Source organism: Populus trichocarpa, chromosome 14 (assembly GCF_000002775.5).
Source record: "Populus trichocarpa isolate Nisqually-1 chromosome 14, P.trichocarpa_v4.1, whole genome shotgun sequence".
NCBI lineage: Eukaryota > Viridiplantae > Streptophyta > Magnoliopsida > Malpighiales > Salicaceae > Populus > Populus trichocarpa.
Genome location: NC_037298.2, coordinates 7,377,792 through 7,400,902, shown reverse-complemented (window position 1 = coordinate 7,400,902; position 23,111 = coordinate 7,377,792). Strand labels below are relative to the sequence as shown.

Here is a 23,111-nt window from a genome sequence, read left to right as displayed (position 1 = left end):
GGACTTATCTCACAAATGACAAACTTGTTCAGTCAACACTTGGCAGTGAATTAATTGAACAAAACCGTATATTTATTGGAAGATCAATCAATCTCGCTGCGGTTCTTGTCTCTGTAACAAATCCCAATGAGAGCTGTTCACTTGGAAATTCTTTTGAAAGCTGTTTGTTTGTGCCTTTGTGGGGCAATAACTTTTATTTTCTTAAAAAAAATTGCAGAGACAAACTCTCATCTTGTTTTAAATGGATAAATTTGAGGACCAAGTTGACTTTTTCATTTTTTTTTAATTAAATCTGAAAGAATCAAATAAATGGTCTTAAAAAGGAGTGTGTGTTATCAATTATATTGATTAAAATCTTAACCAAGATCTGTGAAAATGATTAAAAACCCTACACATGCAATGCTGATTCAAAAAGAAAAAAGAAGGCATTTAAAATTAGATTGGCATCGTATCTAGTCCAAAAAAAGGGATTAAATAACACTAATATACATCAATACCATAATAGATTTGTTCTAAATTCTAATATCTTATGTAGTTTTGTGTTTGAAAGTGTGGTTGCGGTTGTTTTTCAAAGTATTCTTCACTCAGAAATATATCAAAATCATATTTTTTTTATTTTTTAAAAATAATTTTTGATATCAGTGCATCAAAATAATCTGAAAACACAAAAAAAATATTAATTTAAAATAAAAAAAATTTTAAATTTTAATTTTTTTTTCAAAAATATTTTTAAAACGCAAAAACAAATACAATTTCTATTCTTTAGTGCTTTCATTAAGGTATCTCCCACAAATATCTTATTATCCGACCTAAAAAAATCATCAGTTATAATTATAATATAAATTTAAGTTCAAAATTTAAAATGATGTCTCCACTTACTTATTCTTCGTCTATTTTATTTTTCAATGAGTACAATAATAATTGAGGAAATATTTGAGATTATAGTATGAATTGTTTTTAAAGTGTTTTCTAGTTAAAAATAAATTAAAATAATAATTTTTTATTTTTTTATAATTTATTCAAAACAATACAGAATTATAAAAAAATTAATCTAAAAAAATATATTAAAAAGCATTTTTTGAATGAAAAAACGAACTCTCTCGCATAGTGCCAATATATTGACTTTAACAGTCACAGTACACCACCGATCATTTGCCACGAAAACCTATTTAGAAAAAAAAAACATACTTACAATTTGCAAAAGAAAAACCAATCCAATGGTAGTACGACAACAATAACAGGCTCAAGTCTCGACTTTTCAACTCAGCTAAAGAATTTGTTTATTTATTTATTTATTTATTTATTAAACCCTCCCAAACCATTTGAAAACCCCAAGAAAGAGAGAGACCCCCTCCTTGATGAACTCAATGCTTTGATTCCTCATCATCACACCGAATCCCAAATTTTTTACTTTCATTTTTAATCAACACTCACTCACTAATAAAAAAACAAACAAATACCCTCATTTCCTCCCTAGCTGCTTCTCCACAATCTCCATCCTTGAACTCTAAAACTTCCCTCTTCTTTTCTTCTCTCCTTTTTGTCCCGGGTTACTTTTGAACAGTTGATTTTTTTATTTTTTTTGCTATTGTATATAAATAGTTTTCGTGATTGAATCATGAGGGATAAATTCAATCTGGGTTTTCGGTTTTTCATCTGGGGACTTTTTCAGATTCCATTTATTACAAGAAAAGAGGAGAATCTAGTCTAGTGTTTCATGGGTTTTGTATCTCATGTGTTCCATTTACTGTCTCTTTTAAGACATCTCTCTTAGATCTGTTTGCTGCCGTATTTAATCCCCTGCTTTACTCACGCTCTGCCTCTCCCTTCCAAGGTTAGATCATCACATTTCACGCTTCGTATCTATTAATTTATATAGTTTTCTTGATGTTGTAATCCAGTTCGCCGTTACACTAGCTATAGTTTAAATATTTATAGTTTTTCAGACACAAGGGTTTCGGGTTTTTATTGCTTTTGGAGTATGATAATTTGATGATGTGCAGATACTTGAAAAGTTATAAGGTGGTTGGGAGGTTTCATGGGTTTTTGGGATTTTGTTTGAGTTTCTTTATGTTGTATGTGCTTATGGTGCGAAGTGAGATAAGCCCTCCATGTAAGAGGTCTTGTAAGCCTTTTTTGTGAGGTCTGTATTGCAAAATGGGTAACGGCACTTCTCGTGTCGTGGGTTGTTTTGCTTTTAATGGCAAGAATGGTGTTGATTTAGAGTTTTTAGAGCCATTGGATGAAGGGTTAGGCCATTCATTTTGCTATGTTAGGCCACCTATTTTTGACTCCCCTGCCATTACCCCCTCAAACTCTGAGAGGTTTACAGTTGATTCCAGTACTCTAGATTCTGAAACATTAAGCGGTTCTTTTAGACATGATATCATAGATGATCCCTCGGGTTTGCATAGACAAAACAAGACTTTCCCTGAAACTACATTTAAAACAATATCCGGAGCATCAGTTAGTGCCAATGTTTCAACTGCTAGGAGTAACCAGAGTGCATTGTTTGCTGGTGAAATGCAAGAGCCAGCTGCTTCATTCGAGAGCACCTCATCTTTTTCTGCAATTCCTCTGCAGCCAGTGCCTCGTGGCTCTGGACCTTTGAATGGCTTTATGTCCGGTCCTCTTGAGAGAGGATTCGCTTCAGGTCCTTTAGATAAGGGTGGTGGTTTTATGTCTGGACCTATCGAGAAGGGGGTAATGTCAGGTCCTCTTGATGTCACTGACAAATCCAACTTCTCTGCTCCACTTGCACGTGGTCGTCGAAGACCCCGCTTTCAGCGTTTAGTGAGGAGTGTGAGTGGACCTATGAAAAACACTCTATCACGAACATTATCAAGACATTTGATGGGTTCAGGTTGGATGCAGAGGTTTGTTTTGCACCCGGTAACCCAATTGGCTTGGCAGGTTAGGGAGCCAAAGTTTCGGCCAGAAGCCTCAAGGAACTGTCTTGAAGGAGGGCCATCAGAGAGCGAGTACGTGGACATTTGCAACTTACAATGGGCTCATGGCAAGGCTGGGGAAGACAGGGTTCATGTCGTACTTTGTGATGAGCAGGGATGGCTGTTTATTGGGATATATGATGGCTTTAGTGGTCCAGATGCACCAGATTTTCTGATGAGCCATCTTCATAGAGCTATTGACAGGGAGTTAGAAGGACTGCTGTGGGATTATGAAGATAAATCTTCCAATGATCCAATAAAACCTAAACTGTCCAAGAGTGGACTTGCTGAGGCAGGTTCAGAGTGCAGCAAGCAAGAGCAGCCTAACTCGAGTCAAACAACCTCTTGCAGCTTAAACAACTTGTGTAGTCCTGGAGATGTTGGGGGCCAATCTTCTAATTGTGAGATTGTGGATGAAATTGATGTTAGGGGCTGTCAGCAGCAATCATCTAATTGTGAAAAGCCTAGCAGCTTGGGCCCTGCTTCTGCCTCTATTCCAACTGCCAACTTGACTGGCAAAGGAAGGAAAAGCGTTCGGCTTTACGAGCTGCTGCAGATGGAATCATGCGACGGTTCAGGTTCTGCATCATTCTCAGTGGTTAAAAGCCAAAGAAGCAGATCATGGAATTGTCAACCAAGCTCAGATGCTTTGGATTTTGATCAAACTTTGCGAAAAGAACCGTCGAGATCCTCCTCATTGGATAACTGCAAAGGAGAAGGTTTTAGTCATCGAGGTGAAGATCCCACGACATCTGGAGAAGATGGAGGGATTGGCCTTCAATCTGGTAATCAGGGAGGTGGAACTGATCTTTCTGTTTCTGTTCAAAGGCAGGGTACAAGAAAGTTTGTTATCAGCTCAAAGATCCGAAAAATGTATCGGAAGCAGAAGTCCTTGCGTAAGAAACTCTTTCCTTGGAGTTATGATTGGCATAGAGAGGAGACTTGTGCTGATGAGAGAGTGGTGGAACCCTCTGGACCTATTAGGAGATGGAAAACAGGAATTGTTGACCACGATGCAGTTTTGAGAGCAATGGCTCGGGGACTTCAACACACTGAAGAGCAATATATGGAAATGGTGGAAAAGGACCTTGATAGAAATGCAGAGCTTGCTTTGATGGGATCATGTGTTCTAGTGATGTTAATGAAGGATCAAGATGTGTATGTCATGAACCTTGGGGATAGCCGTGCAATATTAGCACAAGAACGACCCAATGATCGTCATCCTAATCCAACTTTGGCGAAGGATGACATGAGGTATAAGAATAGATCCCGAGAGTTTCTAGTACGTATGGAGCTGGACAGAATCTCAGAGGAGTCTCCAATGCATAATCATAACAGTCAGGTTAATATGATCAACAAGAACAGAGAGATCTCTATTTGCAGATTGAAGATGAGGGCAGTTCAGCTTTCAACTGATCACAGCACGAGTATTGAAGAGGTGTGCTTCTTGAAATTTTCAATATGGCTAATATTGTGAGTGTTCCACAAATGATTATCTATATGTTGGACCTTTGTATGTTCATTTACTGTACTATCCATCAATTGCATCATGAGTTAGAATAAACCTGAAAATCCGCAGCATGTATTTATTCATTTTGAGTATCAACAGGATAGAATACCCATGGCAACTCCAGTGATTCGCCATTTGCTTAAACATCGGGTCACTTTCTTTTACCGGTTTTGAAAGATGTGAAGCAAAGGTATCGTATTTCCAAGTCCATGCTAGGTGCAGCAATATCTGAATGATTTAAGCTAAAATGTCTACCAACCAGTTGCCTAACTGATTGTTGGTTAATATCATTTCAGGCATAAGCTTCTGGTTTAAGGATTTTCATAGAGCTATAAACATTAAAACATCCAATGGATCAGTGAAAAAGAGTTTATTGCAACACTTTGATTATGTTATGCTGTAATTGAAAATTGATCTTGAATTCTTGCGTGCTTCAGGAAGTGCTTAGAATAAAGGCAGAACATCCTGATGACAACCAAGCGATTTTAAACGATCGAGTGAAGGGACAATTGAAAGTAACCAGAGCTTTCGGTGCTGGATTTTTGAAGAAGGTCAGTCATTGTGCAGCCTTGACCACTTTTCTCTGTTTGTATCTCTAGGTACTTTGAGCTTTTCAAAAATTTGGAAACACAAATTGCTATTTGTTAACAATTCATCAATTTTGATAATTTATTAACTTGACATGTCTACAAATGTTCACATATACATTTCCATCTACGTGCTATAAGATAGGCATGCTGGTCTGGGTCAGAAGTGAGTTGAATCTTATAATTACAAGGAGTTAAAAAGTCAAATCAGGGTACCATAGTGATGCCATGATCAACTCAAGTTGCTGGATGATATCTGCGCTATGGAGGAAGGTTGAAATTAGTATTTGCCATCCCACAGCAATGACTTGATGAACTCATCTGTTAGGTTAAATTTGCGTGGCGAATTCATTTGTTGCAGGCATCATAGAGTTTGCAGGATTATGAAGGGTTGTGGGGAAGGGAGCTTCTTTAATGTTCTATCATGTTGACAATCAAGAAGCTGTGTACTGACATATTGATTGTTGAAAACAAGGGAGTACCGGATGGGTGTTGAGATTGGATTTGGAATACTCATGTTTACAAGTTATTTGTAGTTTAGTTTGAAATCTTATTCTTCCCCGTAGCATTTAAGTTGAGGGAATGCAAAATATGTTAAGTTTGAAAATTTTGTTGAACACTTAGTTGCATACTTCATTGTGAGTTCTGCTGTTTGCACATTGATAATTATTCTTCACACTATTAAGCTAAATTTGAAAATGAGCTTCATACTTTGCTTGTGCAAATATCTTTCTCATCAAATGAACGCTTTATGCGCAATAACTTACTTCTACTAACAGCTTCCCATGTTTACCAAATCATGAATTTTAGAATTTATGTAAACAGTCAGCATCATTTGCTAATTTTACGCCTTGTCTTATTTGTTTATTCTTTTGTTTATTAACCTTTTTGGATGCTGGTTGCAGCCATCTTGTAATGAAGCTCTGCTAGAGATTTTTCGGATCGCTTATGTGGGAACTAATCCCTATGTGAGCTGCATTCCTTCTGTAGTTCACCACCGACTCTCCTCAAGCGATCGATTCTTAGTTCTCTCCTCTGATGGGCTTTACCAGTACTTCAGCAATGAAGAGGTGGTTGCTCATGTCACATGGTTCATGGAAAATGTCCCTGAAGGTGATCCTGCACAGTATCTCATTGCAGAACTTCTCTTCCGTGCTGCCAAAAAGAATGGTTAGTTGAATAAACTTCCTACCTGTCTTATTAATTTCATACCGAGAGATGAAATCTCCTGATCTTCTGTTTTTTTTTAAAAATAAAGTTTTGATGGGATGGAAGTGATACCTTCTAGGAAACTTACGTTTGTAACGTCTCTATCTGATTTTCAAACTTGCTCATTTAATCTACCAAGCTGTGGCCCTGTAGTTTTTATTTGCGAAGTTCTGCAAAACAGTACTTGACAGGTTGGTGTAATTCAGTTTAAAAAGGAGAGGATGGAGTCATTGAATAAGGCATTCAGCTAAAAATAAAAACAAATGCATACTGCACCTTAAATTATTAAAGATCCAACCCACTTCGAAAATCTGGCATAAATTCATTGGCATGGTTACTAAATCAATTCTCAGGAGTCCGTTCAAATTTTTTATTCAACAACTAAACTGTCACCTAATGTGGTTAATCAAATCACCAGGGCGGTGTCTGGCTGCCATAATTTCAGTTGAAAAGGCAGAATGTCGAAGTTCTGTAGAGTGTTTGCTCAAATTTTCAATTACAACTGTCAAGGAAGAGCACACCCCATTAGATCTTTGCCCTTGACATGGGTATTCAAGTGAAATCAAAATCTTTCTTATACCTTTGCTATATACGAGTTTGAATCCATATCCATACTTCCTCTCCGCAAATTGAAGTCTTCAGCAGTTCTCTGATTGTCTTTTATTGGTGGTTACAGGAATGGATTTTCATGAATTGCTTGATATTCCTCATGGGGACAGACGTAAATATCATGATGATGTCTCTGTTATGGTGGTTTCTCTAGAGGGAGGAGAAATTTGGAGATCCTCTGGATAATTGTTTTCAGTTTACGCGTATTGCCTCAACAATGTAAACATTTTCAAGGGGGTGGTAACCGTCTCTGCAATTCAGAATTTAGAAATCAGTGATGACATTCTCAGGAATATAATTTTTTCCTCCTGTCATTTCCTTTCTTCATCCAGTGATAGTTCAAGGAGGGCAAAAAAATCACCAGCCCATGCTGCTAGAATGTTGCAATCAGATGCCCCTTGAAGTTCCCAGTATATCCATTTATTTTGTATGCCGCCTCCATCATTAAAGTCCTTCTTGTATTTCCTTTCTCCTTGGAATGGTATATAAGATGATTAAAGATTTATTTCCCGCACTCCTACTCCGACCTCACCTCTTTTCCGACCTCACCTCTTTTATCCTTTCCTGGCGGTTAATATTTTTCATTTCTCCATTCCCACGTTCACCAAATTCTCCCTGAAACGGCCCTTGTATTATCTGATGTATTGAAAGCTAGGCAGAGGAAGCCTGGTTTAAATGGATTACAATTGTTTTGGTCCTCTAGGTTTTCGTTGATAAAATGAGATTCGTTAATGTTAAAGGAAAGCCCTTTAAATTATACTTCCCACTGCATTCCGATGGATATTCTCCTACTCCTATCACCTTCACTTGCAGAAACTGGTCTTTAGTTTTTTTACTCTTAGATGCTCAGATGCTGGGGTTTCTCACCATGTCCTTAGCAAATAAGAACTCGCAATCCACGGATATGCAAGATAGCTTCACCTGCTTGATTGTTTCTAAATTCTAGTTCTTTCTTCTTTTTTTGCTTTGAAAAGCATTCATTCACTTTAAAAAACATCCATTATCACAGTAATATCACAATCTTAAACATTACTACAGGGGGAGGGTTCTTGCTTGCAGGGTGTCTATAGCGTGAGAGAATGTTTTCAACAGATCCTGGCTAGTTTACTCAAATGTGTTTTATATTTTGGTGGCCCATTTGCTATAGGTCCAATTCTGCACAGACAAATTGGGTAGAGGCCTAATGCCTATTCTTTGGGCACTCCGAACTCCTGAGTTGGACTCTCCCGCTCCCCGATACCCATGTTCTATAATGGTTTTTTCTTTTCTTTTCTCTTCTTTTGTCGGTGGAGTAGCTCGATGGCCCTCTCTCAATCCCTACGGCCTTCATACTTTATGTCGCTACATGGGAGCAAAAAGCATTGTGAGCTTACTTACCGTGAAGTGTTTCTTTCGTGGTGTATTAAGGAGAATTGAACTTTGACGATATAGACTGGAAATAAGGTAACCGGTGCCTTATTAGACACTAGATGTCTTTTGTCTGTGCACATTTAGTATTTTGCAAGGCTTGTGGCCACAGTAATTACTCGAAAGGCTTCTCCCACCTACACTTTTATCGCCAGAAGTTACGTGAGGCGAGATGCAATTTTTTTCTTTAATATTACCTTTAATTTTTTCATAAAGACGGGCATTATTGGGGTTACTTTATGGAAAGCAAGTGACAAGGGGACCTCATGAGCAGACACGACAGAAAAGAGAAAACCCGAGTTTAAAAGATAGTCCATGGCCATGCTTCATGGATTGAACCATCCAACCACTGAAACAGGGCTGGTTAACCAAACCCTTTTTAATTTTTTATTTATTTATCAAGCTACAGATGAATTTCCAAAAAGAAAAGACTAAAGTGCGGTGGTAGAGCTGTCCCATCTCAAGGGCCCAATTTCCTTGTTTCTTGTTTGGTGCTGGTAAGTGTTGTTTTTTTAAGGCCTTTTCGACTCTCCCAGTCCCAATTTCCCATGTATCATGTGGACCCAGAGGCCGAAGCACCCATCTGTCACCTAATCCTTGAAAGCTCTCTTTTTTCGCTTCACAATTAATAACCTGTTCGTTCAAGCTCTTAATTAGTTTAGAAGCTAATTGAGGTATGCATTTCTTTTATAGCTTCCCTTCTTAATAAATTTTTGACCCGCAAAAAACCCAGATACTGATTGTGGTCTAAATAGAATAGAAAAATCGTTTCCTGTATTTGAAATTGCTTTGCAGTTAAGTTGAAGGCCGTCTAGTTTCCATGCCTTTGTATCACCCCCGTCCTTTTCTCCAAACAACCATATCTAGGATCATTTTTTTATGCTCAAGACAGAGACTATAAAGTATAGCCAGTGCTTCCACATCGAGACCAGAGCTGTAACTGTTCTTCCTTTGCATCATAATAACTCAAGTCTCCTTGATAGATAGCTGCACCACCCTTCTCCAACGCAAGAAATGGCAGCTATTGTCACATATCTAGTCATCTTTACTGTCATCTCCAGCGCCCTTGCATATGATCCTGACATGCTTCAAGACCTCTGTGTGGCTAATACTCATGCAGGTATGTTTCATGTAGCCTTGTTTAGAATTGGTTCTCCCTGCTTTTAGAACACTGCCATGATCTTTGTACAAAGACTCGACTGGCATGATTAAATCTGATAAGATACTTAATTTTGCAGGAATTAAAGTGAACGGGTTTACATGCAAGGCTGAGGGAAATGTTACTGAAGCTGATTTTTTCTTTGACGGTCTGGCCAAACCAGGAAAAGTGAACAATTCAGTAGGATCACTTGTAACAGGAGCCAATGTTGAGAAAATCCCAGGCCTAAACACACTAGGCGTGTCACTGTCACGTATTGACTATGCACCTGATGGCCTTAACCCGCCTCACACTCACCCCCGAGCCACCGAAATGATCTTTGTTTTGGAAGGTGAATTGGATGTTGGATTCATCACCACTGCAAACAAGTTGATCTCAAAGACTGTCAAGAAAGGCGAGGTCTTTGTGTTCCCCAGAGGTCTAGTTCATTTCCAGAAGAACAATGGCGACAAAGAAGCCTCTGTGATTGCAGCATTCAATAGTCAGTTGCCTGGTACTCAGTCCATTGCCATGACATTGTTTGCTTCAACCCCAGCAGTTCCTGACAATGTCTTGACTAAAGCTTTCCAAGTTGGCACCAAGGAGATTGACAAGATCAAAACCAAGCTTGCCCCCAAGAAGTCCTAATTTTGTTTCTTTTTTTAAAAAAAATTATCTATTTCATATTGTGCAGTGTGCACGATGAAGTCTCTATGGTATTGATATAACTCTCTCTCTCTCTCTCTCTCTCTCTCTCTCTCTCTCTATATATATATATATATATATATATATATATATATATATATTCCTGAATGGAAGAATGCAATTGAATATCAATTGATTTTAGCATCACTTTAAAATAAGAGCAAGAGAAATAATGATACCATCACGGGATTATGAGCTAAGTTACAATAAACATTATTAGGAGTCCAATATGGTTTGACTTGGAAGTTACAATTCTCCTTTTATTTTGATTTGGGGCGTTAGGTGTGACATAAGACACCCTACCATAATTTCTTGTGCCTAGGTGTCACCTCTAATGCCAATCCTTTTTGGTAAATAAATATGCCTTTTAAGTTATTAATTTCAATGCATCAAAGTTGACTTTGGAATACCATATTCTTAAAATAATAATAAAATACTTATTGGTATTCGAAAACACTTGCATTTTATCTCTTTTATTCTTTAAAATAAAAAGATGATGTTTGTGTTTAATAAAATGAATTGAAAATATATAAACTGATATATCATTAAAAAAAAATATTAATACTAATAAAAAAAAAACTAAAGTGAAAGGCTTTAACATCTTCTTTGTAAGAAGTAAAAAATGAAAGGCTTTTTGAATTTTTTTATTTAATTACATCACAATTAAAATGGATTTTTATTAAAAATAAAGTGATTTAGATTTTGTAAATGCGTTTTAAAGAAATAAAAAAAATATATAACTCAAATTATAGTCTTGATTGTGTCTAATATGTTGGTTTTATTTGAATTAGATGATAAAAAATAGATAACGATAGTAAACGGATGAAAACAAAAGTGATCGCGATAACTTGAAAAAAAAACTTTAGGAATGATGAAATTGGATAAAATAAGGAGGAACTTGGCCAGAGTCAACCTAGGTTAGCATGATGCACATATAACCGAGTAATAAGAGGCAAGCCAAATTGAATTAACTGGTAAAATTCATGATCCAAGTCATGAAACTGAGATAATTCCATATAAAAAAAATCAAAGAAACCACAAAACCAATTATATATATATATATATATATAATGTTAGACAATAAAATAAAATAAAAATAAGTAAAAAAAATTGTCAATTCATGTTAACTTTTTTAACTCATAACTGTGAAAAACATCGAGTAATGAAATTGTAAAAAATAATTAATTATAAAAAAGAATTCAAAACAAAAATAGCAATTAAAGAATGAGGATAAAAATCAAAATGAAAAACAAGTTAGAGGGTAGATAAAATTTTTTATTAAAGAGTGAAATTGAAATGAAAAATAATTAAAAGAAAAATAATTTTAACAAAAGGACAAAAAAACCAAAACAATGAGAACTAAAGTGAAAAAACTAATATATCATAAATTTGAATCAAATGATGAAATTGAAAACCAATAATTTTTTTACAAAAAAATCAAGAAAAAAAAAGGACCAAAGTTAAAAAAACAACACATGACAAATTGGGATTAAAATAAAATTGAAAAAAAATCAAAACTTTACAAAAGGGCCAAGAACAAAAAAATTAGCAATCAATAGAGCACTGACAAAATCCAAAGAAAAAATAAATTGAGAGGCTGATTTGTAAATTTAGAGGGTTATGCACAAAAATCAAGGAGAAGAGATAAAAAGAAAAAATAATAAAAAAAGATCGTCAGGGCCAAACTGAATGTTTGTTCACAGCACATGTTAGCCCGTAATGGAGGGGTCGGGATACATTTTAGACATTGTCATAGGAGCTGGCATTTGGATTCCGAGAGATACCACATGCACTGCAAAAATATCATGGATATAACCCATGCGATGACACATGTGTAACCACTTATTTTTAAAATAATATTTATTACAAATTAAAGTATCAATATTCCCCTCAATCCACTTAATTATAGCAAAAAAAAAAAGGTAAAATGACAAAAGTAACCCTGGATGAAAGTTAAAGGTTTTTTGTTTGCAAGGGCATCCCTGTAATTTTATTGTGCATTTATAATTGAAAAATCCAAAAGAGCCCTCGTACAACAATTAATTATTTATTTATTTATTCTAAAAGCAATCAAGTACTTTTATTGCGCATAAAAAGGCATAAAGCCCGAACACCCCCAACATCCAGGACAACCTTTTGTATCGAAAGAGGCAAATTCATTTTTTTACTGCTCTAATTCATAGTGCCATTGAATATAGAACTACAGTGTTCCATTTTGATTTATTTGTTATATTAAAATAACGTTTTGTTTTAATAGTTCGTGTGGTAATCATAATATTATTGAGGTAACTTCCGCACATTTAAAGTCTCACAATTTGATGCTTGATGGTGGCCTGAGACTCAATGATTGGTCTTTGCATAAAGGTAAAAATCCTTAGTAAGTTATCTATATTCAAATTAATATATTTATGATAAATTTTTCTCGTGATTTTTCCTGAATTTTGAATCCTAAAATAATAAAAAAGAGAGCAAACATACTCACCAACGAAACGTCCTAAAAAATATCAAAATCCAATTCGAGGTCTCTTTAAACAAAAATTATTCATAAATCATCTAGTTATTCACTACTTAAAAACATAAAAATTCCCATGAAAAAAATGAAAAAAAAATTGAGTTTTAGTTTAGGATTTTACTGCCTTGGAAATTCAAGATTATTCTTAAAATTTCTACGTATGAAAGATGTGATCCAATTGATTTAGTGGGTTAAAAAACAACTTAAATGATTAGTAAAAAATGTAACTTGATTTAAAAAAAAATTAAAATGATATTTAAAAAACAATATTAAAACGACAACATATTCAATTTAAACACACAAAAATACAAGTTTTTAAACAGAAACGCACAACATGCATATACACACTCCTTACATTTATATTCTATTTTTTCTTACTGTATATTATTTTTTCCTCATATATTTACTAGTTTGAGCATCGAAATATTCCTTGTTTTCATAAAAAAATTGTTTTGCAAGAAAGTTTATGGACCGGTGGTCAAGTCTAGTCACTTCACCAGTTTAAAATTATTATTGTAGAAAACTCAATTTATTTTGAGATTTTTCACAACTTCATCATGTATAAATTAAATTATTAATCAAATTTATAATTAAAAAAATATATACTATTTTTCACTATCACCAATGGGTAGTAACTATAATTTATTTTTGGTATCACAATTGCTTAGTATCAAAGATAAAAGTGTCAATTTTATTACTTTCAATAATATATCATGTTTTTTTTTTAAATGACTATTAACAATCACTTTGTTGCCAGCAAGGTTGTTAAAATCGCGAGTTAACTCTTAAAATCTTACGATTTTACGAGTCAACATGTATATAACGTGTCAAATCGGAATAAAACTCAAAATTGGTCAAACTCAGTTAAAATCGAACCGATTTTACGAGCTGATTTCGAGTTTTAACCCGTAAAAGTTAAAAAATTTAATACCTCCCTGTTTGAGTCCTCTGACACTCCACTACATAGTCCCCACTCCCCAGTCTCCCCTTTCCCCATTGCCCAAATCTTAAATTTTCAATCTTAGCAAACTAACACCAGCATTAGAGGATCTTGGGTATGAGAAAACCTTATACTGTATTTTAGGCCGGGAAGGCATGATCGGAGGATCGAAATCATGGGAAGACAGAGGTAGATGGTGAGGAATCAAAAGAGTAAAATAAGATATAGGAATACTTATATACAGAGAAATATTGTGTTTTAGACCAACCATTTGTTAATTACAAGGAGAGACGACAAAAACTTAGAGAGAACTTGAAATACATGTCTTGCTTGGTGGGATATTTGGACATTATTTCTAGGACTTGTTACTAACATAAAAAAGGTGGAAGGTGAGGTGACATGAGATTAAATTGATGTCATTTTGTACGTTTTTGTTCTTGTTGTCACGGGTTCACTGTATTGGTCTCTGTTAATATTTTTTTGAAGTTGGTGATATACCTTAAAATGCTGTATCATCTTACTAATTGTCTGCAGTGTGTTTCAAGACCTGTCATCTAGAAAATGTTCTGAAACTCTATCAATAAAAAATAGTTGTTCAATCTTATTTTTTTTCTTTTTGTATTTTTAAGTTATTTAAACCATATATGAATTTTTATTTGAATTATGTATTTTAAAGTGTTTGGACATTTGTATTGTTTATTTTACTTTTATTTTAATTGTGTTATATTATTATTTACTACTTGACTGAAATTGTCAATATGTAATTAGTTAAAATATTTTTCTTGTGATTTTATGATTTTACGATTCGAGTTTGCAATCCGAGTTTATATTGTATATTTCATGTCGTGTTAAAAAAGTATTTTTGACAATTTTGATCACCGACGACAGGTTGACATCACCCATGTAAAATTGAAGAACATTACTTGAATACAAAATGCAAATACACCTTTCCAAAAATTATCCAATTGACTGAAGAAAAAAATTTATTAGCATTAATTAATGTACTACTATTCAAAGAAAAACAAAAGAAATTGGAAAGCTTTAAAACGGCATAGTTTTAACCCGAGGATAGTAGCGAATATAATTCCCGCGCATACCGAAACGTACCAAATTTTTTAAAAAGAATTGGAAAGCTGTTTCGAACCCTTCACTTCTCTAACCATAAAAACATCTCTCTCTTTCTCCGTGCCTCCCCTTCTCCGCCGGTGGCAAATTTCAGAGTTGGAGAACAATTTGCAGCCTTCAGTTTTTGTTTGAGCTGCGATTCTACTGAAGGTAAACCACGCTCTGTATATTAAATTTAAGAACAGCACTTCGTGTTTGGTTCGTAGATGATCCGGTCTTGTATTAGCGATTTTTATCGTACATCCATTTCTTTTTCCTCTCTCGAGTAGAAATATTATATATAAAAGAATTATTAGTTATCATCAAATGCTGATATTACTTCCAATTTCTGTATAATTTAGGGTTTTGTTTTCCTTTTTCTGCCACAAGGAATTGACTCGCATTTTAATCGTCTCATCTTTTAGTTATCTAGTGATCGGATTAATAGACAGAATCGTACTTTGTAGGATAATTATACTAATTATTGTGATTATAGCTGTGCTTAGCTTGGATTACAAAAAAGGTATTGTTTGGTGAATTAAGGACTTGTTGGATTTACATACAAGCAAGCAATCATTTCCATGGAAATTTTTATATCTCTTCTTTCGTTTACAATTTGATGTTTGTAATGCTCTTCTTTGCAATGATGGCTGTTATAAGTTCTGTTATAACGCGGTCGTGATTGTCTGTAATGAGTTTATAAGTGCAAGATTTTGTAAAACGCGTATGTTATCTTCTTTCTGCCTGGATTCGTGTTTGAATAGTGTTTAGTTGTTGATCTTATCAGCTCCATATGATTGATGCCGTGTGATTTCCACATTTATTTATACTTTCCAAACTGTTATTGAAACATGCCACTCCAGCAGTTGGCTATAGAGAAAATTACTTGAAGGTATTATTTTAAGTAACAAATATCTCATGCTACTGTGTATTTGTTGAACAGATACCTGTGGACATTTTCTTCGACATCCTTTCTGACCTATTTTTTCTTTTTAAATTTTTTGCATGCTTATGTGTTTCTTCCAATTTAACTATATATCTAGAACTGAGGGAACCTTATGATTTTTGACCAGCAACAACGGATATGGAAGGCGAATCAAGGAAGCGCATGAAGCATGGTGTATGACTGTTTGTCCTTCACTTTCCAAAGCCTTTACTTGTAATGCAAAGTTTGTATTTTTTTTTGTAGCAGCATGCATTTGATTGAAATATTTTTCAGATAGATGAGAATGGACAAGAGGTCATAGATGGAGCAGCTCTAGTGATTGTAGAGAAGGAAGAAACTGAGACAAACATTGTGGGATCTGAAGAGATGGAACTGAACATTGCTCACATTTTCGAAAAGATTGAACACTTCACCCAAATGGTAGTTAGCTTTCAATTCTGCTTTATTTTCGTCCCATTTCTTAGAATATTTTGTACGAAGAGCCATTGATGAATTCCTGCATGTAAAATACCTCCCTTTTTTGGTCGTCAGATGAAAAAAACCAAATGTACCAAAGGGGAGGAGATAATTTATATACACCAGCAATGTCCCTTTCGTTGATATTTATGTCTAGGCACTTTTGTTTCTTACTAACATTTTATACTTTTGTTATTAATTCATGTAGGTATCTGAGTTACTGGAATCAGGAAAGGCAATGTTTAAGGAGCTGAGTAATGAATTTGAAGAACGCTTGATTTCGTGAGTTCTAAATCTTATTCAATGCAATTTTTATCGTTGCAGCTGTGGTTATTCAATGTTTTCTATATTTTATTGGTGTGGCCACAGGATACACAAGGAGCAAATGGAGAAATGGCAGGAGGAGATCAAAGAATTGAGGTTGCTTGATGCCTCAAATGAGGAGGCAAGTGGTATTCTGCACAATGCTAGATACGTGCTCCAAAACCCTCACATTGACTCTTGAAGGTAATTCTAAAGAAGAGCCCTTGTAATTTTGTTCACCAGCTCAAGTGGATTTTTGGCAATGTTTTCATTATAAACACAAGTTCTTTTCCTAGAGGAAAAAAATAACTCAGAAGCTGCAATAGGGCTACACATCTGGCTGCTAGGCTCAGCTTGCATGGGCTTGCCTTGTGTTTGAGCCCAGTTCAGAACCTTGCCTTAAGCATTTGGTGGGCATTTGGGTGGGTGGGTGGGTGGGTGTGGGGATTTCTATTGCCTCGAAATGCCTTGAAATAGGAAGCATATTTGCAGCATATGACAAAAGTTTGTATGGTCACATTAGAGCGGAGCTAAAAGTCAGTGTGCTCATGAATTTTTTGAGGTGAAAAAAGTTAAAAGTTAGAGCAAGAGTAAAATTTATTTGTAGTCACAATGTTTTCTGGGCTGAGCTTAGAGTTAGAGTTTCATTGGTATTGTGGTGGACCTCTTACACCTGCATGTGGAATGGTTGCCTAGTTCATGAATAAGTTAATGAGCGTAAGTGCAGCTACTCTTTTTAGCTGGGTGGCTTTCTGTTGCCTTAAAATATTGAGTATTTGTTTTGTGGCTGACTGATCCGCGGCTGTTTATTTTGTTGCAAGTGCTTTGTGGAGGAGCTGATACCCAAGTTCAAATGTACAGGTTTGGCTAGATTGTGCAGCAAGAATAAATGAATGAATGTTCCTTTGGCGACAAAACAAGGTACCTTTCTTTTCAGTGCTGGATGTTATCAAACTAGAAGATACAGTATAGACTATCTTCTAGAATTTTTGCTGGTGCAGAAATTCTTAAGACTTTTCTCTTAGATCTATGTAAAAGGAGCTTAGGGGATACGAAGAGAGGTTCTTGTATGGTTCCTCATATAATGTAAATGGATTAACCAATGTACTGGCTTATTCAACATTGATCCAAGAAATTTACACGGCGAAGATGCTCTTAACTTTTCTCTATTTCACAGTACGTATATGCCTTCTGAATTGGAAGAATGTGTACCTCAGTCAGTCCACTGATATGAAATGACTGCTGCAGCACCGAGGATGTTCTCTCTACAGTATACCTTCTCTGTTTATTTGGTTTCTTGCAGCTACAAATCAGAAAACTCTAGTATACAAAAGTCTGCCTAACCAGGATAGCATATAGGAAAAGAATTAGATGTCTAGTGGATCAATAGACAATTCCCTGCCCTACCCGGCGGGATCAAAAATTTCTTGTACGTAAAAAAATAACGCCAATAATTCTTCGATGTGCCATTAAACCTAATTTAATGTGGTTGAATCCGAAATCTCCTTTATACTCTTGCTTAACTTAAATTTTAAATTAAATTGTATAAGTATTGGTCAGTTAATTTGACAGGATAAAAAGAACTCATATAATTAATAAAAATATGATGTGATTTTAAAAATATTTTTAAAATGATATTTTTTTTAAAAAATATTAAAATGATGACACATTAAATTAATCTGAGTTAACTTAGGTTAATTTGTTGAACTCGTAACTTGAATTATGAACTTATTGAGTTTAATAACTTTGTTTTTTTAATTTAATTAAATAATAAAAAAATAAACGTTTATAAAACCGAGCATTAACTCAATACTGTGATGTTTTTCTAAGACTATAATAACCTTATAAAGTAAATCGAAATAAATCATGAAATTTAATTTTTAATAATTATGTTTTTTTTTTAAATTAATTTTTATTTAATAATATGATAAAAAAATAAATGCTTAAAAAATTGAGCCAACTCAATGCCAGTATGTTTTTTTAATATTATGATAACAATATATAAAATAAATTAAAATTAATCTTGAAACTCAATTCATATTAATTATATTTTTTCAGATTTATTTTTTATTTAATAATATGATAAATAATTTATTTACTTAATAATATAATAAAAAATAAACAATTGTAAACTTAGCATTATCTTAATGCTAGAATGTTTTTTCAAGACCATAATAACATAATAACCTATATAAAAAAATCAAAATAAATAAAAAATTTAATTTTTAATAAACTTAATATTAAAAAATAAAAATAAAAAAAGAGTAAAAAACAGAAGCTTCCAGTTAGCAGAAACATGTGAGGAGAAGAATACCGGTTTTTCCTTGTCAATTACTTCTTGTCAATAGCTATTTCGAAAATGAGAATTGTGTTGAGAGGAATAGCGATTTTGACAACAATGCTTGCAATTATAATTTATTGTCTGATTGGAAGAAAATTAGTGGCATCTCAACTGTACGTACAACGGATAGTACAACGTAATAACTTCGGATCTCGTCCAAATTTCAGAAAACTTGAACCGACATACGCTTGAATTCTCTCGATCACCATCCCCCATTTATGACTGTTTTATAATCCTAAAATATATTCAACTGATTAGTATGTAACTGGATGTGTGCCCGTGATTCGTCACGAGCCGAGCAAAATTTATACCAACATATAATTTTTTTTATAAAAAAATTAGGGTAAAAAAATCCAAATTCCATAAATAAACTAAAAAATAAATTCATATTTAAACCTACCCATATTATCAAACAACCCAATACTAACTTAATATATATATAAAAAAAACTCCCTAAAATACTCAACTTAAAAAAAAAAAAAAGCAAACCTTCTAAACTATCTAATCTTTAATCTTTAAAACTCGTATCGATAAATCATGTACCTAATAAAAAAACTTAATTCTCATAATGAAATCATTAAAATAATTAAAAAAAACTTGCAAAAAAATAATAATAAAAGAGTGAAGAAAAAATTCCACGATAATGAAATTTGTAAAAAAAATAAACAATTTAAAAAATAAACCTAAATAAAATAAATAGCAATTAAAATAATAAAAACCAAACATGAAAAATAATAAAATAATAAAAGCGTAATTAAAAAACATTTGTAATTTCATAAATTATTCATAGATTAAAAAAATATTAGAAAGTGAAATTGAAAATAATGATAAGTAAATCACAAAAAATAAAAGAAAACAAAAAAAGAGTAAAAAAGACAACACCTTTGTTTTTAAAAAAACCAAGTAAACTCGGACAAATCTTCTAAACTTGGTCTAGCCTTTAGAATTGACCTATGAAATCTTGAACTTCAGTTAAATCAAGAAACTTAACTCTCAACCAATTTAATTTTAAAGAATAAAATCCGTGAAAAAATATCGGTAAGAAAAAGCATGCAAAATCCAAAAATAAAATAAAAACAAAAAAAATAAGAAAAAAATTTGCAAGAAAAATCCCCAAGGAGAAAGAAATTTGATTTTTAAAAAAAAAATCATGCCAAACAACATGAATTACAATTAAAAGAATAGAGACTGAATTTGAAAGATTAAAAAAATTATTAGGGTGAAATTTAAAAATAATTATAATTTGATAGATTATTTATATATTTAAAAATGGAGTGAAATAAAAAAAATTAAACAATTATTTATAGATTAAAAAATAGTAGGGGTGAAATTGAAAAAAGTTTTTTGAATTATTAGCATTATAGAAGGCTTTATTCATTCGAAGATAAATTCTAAGAAAATAAGTTCAAAATCATTTTGAAAATTTCGCGTACACTAAAAAGAGTCAATGACAAAATTTAACATGTTACATGCAAAATGATAACTTTAAATATAAATAAAGCCATAACTCAAATAAAATGTAAATTCATCATCATCATCAGGTCTTTTGCGAGAAGGTATAGTTTATGTGATCATTTAATCTGGACCCATAATAGCCATGGCAAATGGATCGAGCATGGCTTTATTTCACCAGAGCTAATCTACATTATCATACAATCTGCGCTGCAATGCAGATGTGAACAAACACGGTTCTACACTTTCTTATTTTTAAAACAGCTGAAATAGTTTCACAGATGAAAAGAAAAACCAAAGCCTTCATACGATATAGGTTGCTTAAACCAAACACGCTAGAACATTAAATTAAAACTACAGCAAAGCCCCATTCTGCCACAACCTTCTACCCATACCTTATAGATGTAAAGTACCGTCGACCTCAATTTGTCAATTGACAACCATGATTTTGAACGAGCTGGCAAAAGGATAAAAACAAAAAGGCCGTGAGAATCCTGATTTCTCAAACAGAAAGCAGTTCATAATAAACGGAAAGTAGTTGGTGGCTAAGGAAATGCACATTCACCATAAGTATAAGGTTCCAACCACTAACCTGCTAGTTATTTGCAAAACGAGGGATTGGTGACATTTCCAATCTAATTACCCAATCCCTGTCTTGCTGCATGACCATACAGGCAAGTTGAATCATGAGTGGTTGCAGTGACCATGCCATCTTATGTTGCTAAGAAAACATTTTGAAGCAGCAAAGGTTACAACAAAAAATGAGCCATCCTTGCCAAATTACTTTTCTCAGAATGTCGCATGTTTGAAGTGCATGCTATCTACGCATGACCCGATGACGTTCTCGTTTTCGGAAGCGCTCTAGCATGAACTCATCCGTTGCAGCTTGCCTCCGTCCAGCTGCATCAGTGCTGTTATCAGCTGGTTTGGATCCAGCAACAGCATCATCCTGCAAACTCCTGTCCTTGTACAGCTCAGGATGATCTGCAAGTTCATCTTCATGGTCAAAAAACAAAAGAAGAAGGGAAAAGAAAGGAAAATCACTCAAGAGCATTAAAAGATGGAGCAAGCATATTTTTAGAGAAGGTTGTAAGAAATATAGGGATATAAACAGCCCACACATTCAAGACTTGCAAGACCTGGATTTTGATTTTAGTAAAAAGATGGGGTGAAGTAAAGAACCAATCCACTCATATGATGAAAGGGTGCAATATTATAAGAAACAGCCAGCAACCTCGTCGAAGTTTCTCAGCATAATCCCTGCCGCGTTGGAAATAATCAGCACTGTAACTGGAAGGGATGCTAAATTCTGATTTTGGTCTACCCATCAGCCTTTTCTCCTGTAGAAGCTTTTTGGCTGCCTCTGTTTCCTCAATATTTCTCAGTTTGTATCTGCAACCAAGGAAACAGTTATTAAGTTTATTGAGAATAAACAGTCAAGCCATACCTCAGAAACTCTTTCTATAATGCCCATTACATCATGCAGTAACAGAATTGACGCAAAACAAATCAGATAAGGATTGCCCTTGAAGGCAAACACTCCACTTTCATGAAGCAAATTGAGCATGGTAGTGCTCCAAATATAATGATGCCAAAAGAGATACGCCAAAACACAGATCACAATTTATTAATAAATTAAAAAGGCAGGCATACTCAATGGGTAGCTGAACCTCCGCAATCCCAGTTGTCCACTGAGTAGAGCTTTCTTCTGAGTTTCGCTTTTTCACCTGACAGCATGCAGTGAGAAGTTCAGGAAACAGTTAGAAGAGTGAAAGTTATATCAGATTGTCCCTGGTAAAGATAACCAGCATCTCAGAACAGCATAAGAAACACACACACACACGCGCGCGCGCAAGTACATATACATATTTTCAAAAAAAGAAAGAAAAAAGATTAATACTCACAACAAGTTCCACGTTACAAGAACATTCTTGAAAATTGACATAAAAAAGCTTGATCAACATAAATAGTAAATGGAGAAATATTTAGTATTAAAACCAAGCCACCCACTTTAAGATGCTCCGGAATTTTGTATAATTCATCTTCAGCACGCTTCAACTCCGTCTCAACTTGATCAGTTGCATCAATATTCTTCCCTCTTTTCTTGGCCAATTCTTGCTCAACATACTGCAACCTGTGGGTTTTAATTAAGACAAACACAACCGCCCAGGATGAAGAAACCTCAAAAATAAAACTGTAAAGAAAAAGAAGATAGTAGGTAAGGTACATGTTGGGATCTTCGACCATGACAGCAGTTTCTTGAGCAAAAGTGTCTTGAAGAACAAGCTCTTCTTTTTCGCCATCTCCATCGGCCTTTTCGGTTAATTTGGCAGCTACTGTAGTTGCAGTTTGCGAAGTTGTTGCTAATGCAGGGATTCCTGACTTCCTCTCCCTCTGTTTCTGCAGGAACTTCACCTCTTCTAATGCCAATCTGACATCCATTAATTAATTAATTAAATCGATGTAACTGAAAACCCTAATTATTTCTCGAAACTGTATTTAATCTATTTTTATTTTATTTTTTACCTTCTTTCTTGTTCGTCGTCGTCTGATGCTTTGCTATGCTCATCTTCTTCGAAAGTCCTCTTCCTGAAATTTCTCTTCTTCTGCATCATCCGCGTCTCTATTTTCCTGCCCTTTATGCCGATTCTGGAATTTCAATGTCAATGTTAACGTTTTAGACTTTTAGTAACATTGATGTTCTGCGGAAACCCAATCTAAACGCAGCGTTTCGTTCTTTCTCACTCTCATTTTCAACGCCACCGTTTCAGTACGTCAAAGTCTTGCAATCAGCGGGGAATTTGTTTTTTTTTTTTTCATTTCAGAATAAAAGGTATTCAAATTCTAATTGAAATTGCAATTAGATTTAAGTTGAATTAGTACATGTATTTATTTTAATTCAGAGGTTTTATAAAAATTTATGCAGACATTTCATAAGAACTAA

At 34.1% G+C, this 23,111-nt stretch overlaps 3 protein-coding genes and 1 pseudogene across 4 annotated transcripts; 3 read left to right on the top strand and 1 right to left on the bottom strand.

Moving 5' to 3' along the window:
* The first annotated feature begins 1,283 nt into the window (after positions 1-1,283).
* On the top strand, positions 1,284-7,377 carry LOC7486831 (protein phosphatase 2C 32). Of its 2 annotated transcripts, XM_024584710.2 has the most exons (4): positions 1,293-4,386; positions 4,896-5,009; positions 5,951-6,215; positions 6,931-7,377. In XM_024584710.2, exons 1-4 carry the CDS (start codon positions 2,158-2,160, stop codon positions 7,047-7,049), a joined length of 2,727 nt encoding a protein of 908 aa, XP_024440478.2. In that variant the 5' UTR covers positions 1,293-2,157; the 3' UTR covers positions 7,050-7,377. The 2 variants fall into 2 exon arrangements, 1 of the variants encoding a protein (XP_024440478.2); XR_002977664.2 differs by lacking the exon at positions 6,931-7,377 and having other exon boundaries at positions 1,284-4,421; positions 5,951-6,100.
* A 1,465-nt stretch (positions 7,378-8,842) lies between these two features.
* LOC7486830 (germin-like protein subfamily 2 member 4) lies at positions 8,843-10,136 on the top strand. The gene is made up of 2 exons (XM_002320888.4): positions 8,843-9,390; positions 9,509-10,136. Exons 1-2 carry the CDS (start codon positions 9,285-9,287, stop codon positions 10,054-10,056), a joined length of 654 nt encoding a protein of 217 aa, XP_002320924.4. The 5' UTR covers positions 8,843-9,284; the 3' UTR covers positions 10,057-10,136.
* Positions 10,137-14,697: 4,561 nt separating this feature from the next.
* On the top strand, positions 14,698-17,537 carry LOC7455381 (uncharacterized; annotated as a pseudogene).
* Positions 17,538-20,223: 2,686 nt separating this feature from the next.
* Positions 20,224-22,861, bottom strand: LOC7486829 (protein COP1 SUPPRESSOR 2). Its single transcript, XM_002320212.4, has 7 exons — positions 22,694-22,861; positions 22,395-22,598; positions 22,178-22,301; positions 21,821-21,894; positions 21,402-21,559; positions 20,760-21,151; positions 20,224-20,624 (listed from the first exon to the last, which is right to left on the bottom strand). Exons 1-6 carry the CDS (start codon positions 22,780-22,782, stop codon positions 20,985-20,987), a joined length of 816 nt encoding a protein of 271 aa, XP_002320248.1. The 5' UTR covers positions 22,783-22,861; the 3' UTR covers positions 20,224-20,624; positions 20,760-20,984.
* Between the last annotated feature and the right edge of the window lie 250 nt (positions 22,862-23,111).

Bases quoted from the DNA above. Each gene is read 5' to 3' on its own strand.
- LOC7486831 (XM_024584710.2), top strand. From the start codon at position 2,158: ATGGGTAACGGCACTTCTCGTGTCGTGGGTTGTTTTGCTTTTAATGGC. The intron at 5,010-5,950 runs GTCAGTCATTGT...TGCTGGTTGCAG, and splicing joins GTGCTGGATTTTTGAAGAAG to CCATCTTGTAATGAAGCTCT. The intron at 6,216-6,930 runs GTTAGTTGAATA...TGGTGGTTACAG, and splicing joins CCGTGCTGCCAAAAAGAATG to GAATGGATTTTCATGAATTG.
- LOC7486830 (XM_002320888.4), top strand. From the start codon at position 9,285: ATGGCAGCTATTGTCACATATCTAGTCATCTTTACTGTCATCTCCAGC. The intron at 9,391-9,508 runs GTATGTTTCATG...TTAATTTTGCAG, and splicing joins TGTGGCTAATACTCATGCAG to GAATTAAAGTGAACGGGTTT.
- LOC7486829 (XM_002320212.4), bottom strand. From the start codon at position 22,782: ATGATGCAGAAGAAGAGAAATTTCAGGAAGAGGACTTTCGAAGAAGAT. The intron at 22,599-22,693 runs GTAAAAAATAAA...AATGGATGTCAG, and splicing joins GACGACGAACAAGAAAGAAG to ATTGGCATTAGAAGAGGTGA. The intron at 21,895-22,177 runs GTGGGTGGCTTG...GCATGCTGTCAG, and splicing joins AAATTCCGGAGCATCTTAAA to GTGAAAAAGCGAAACTCAGA.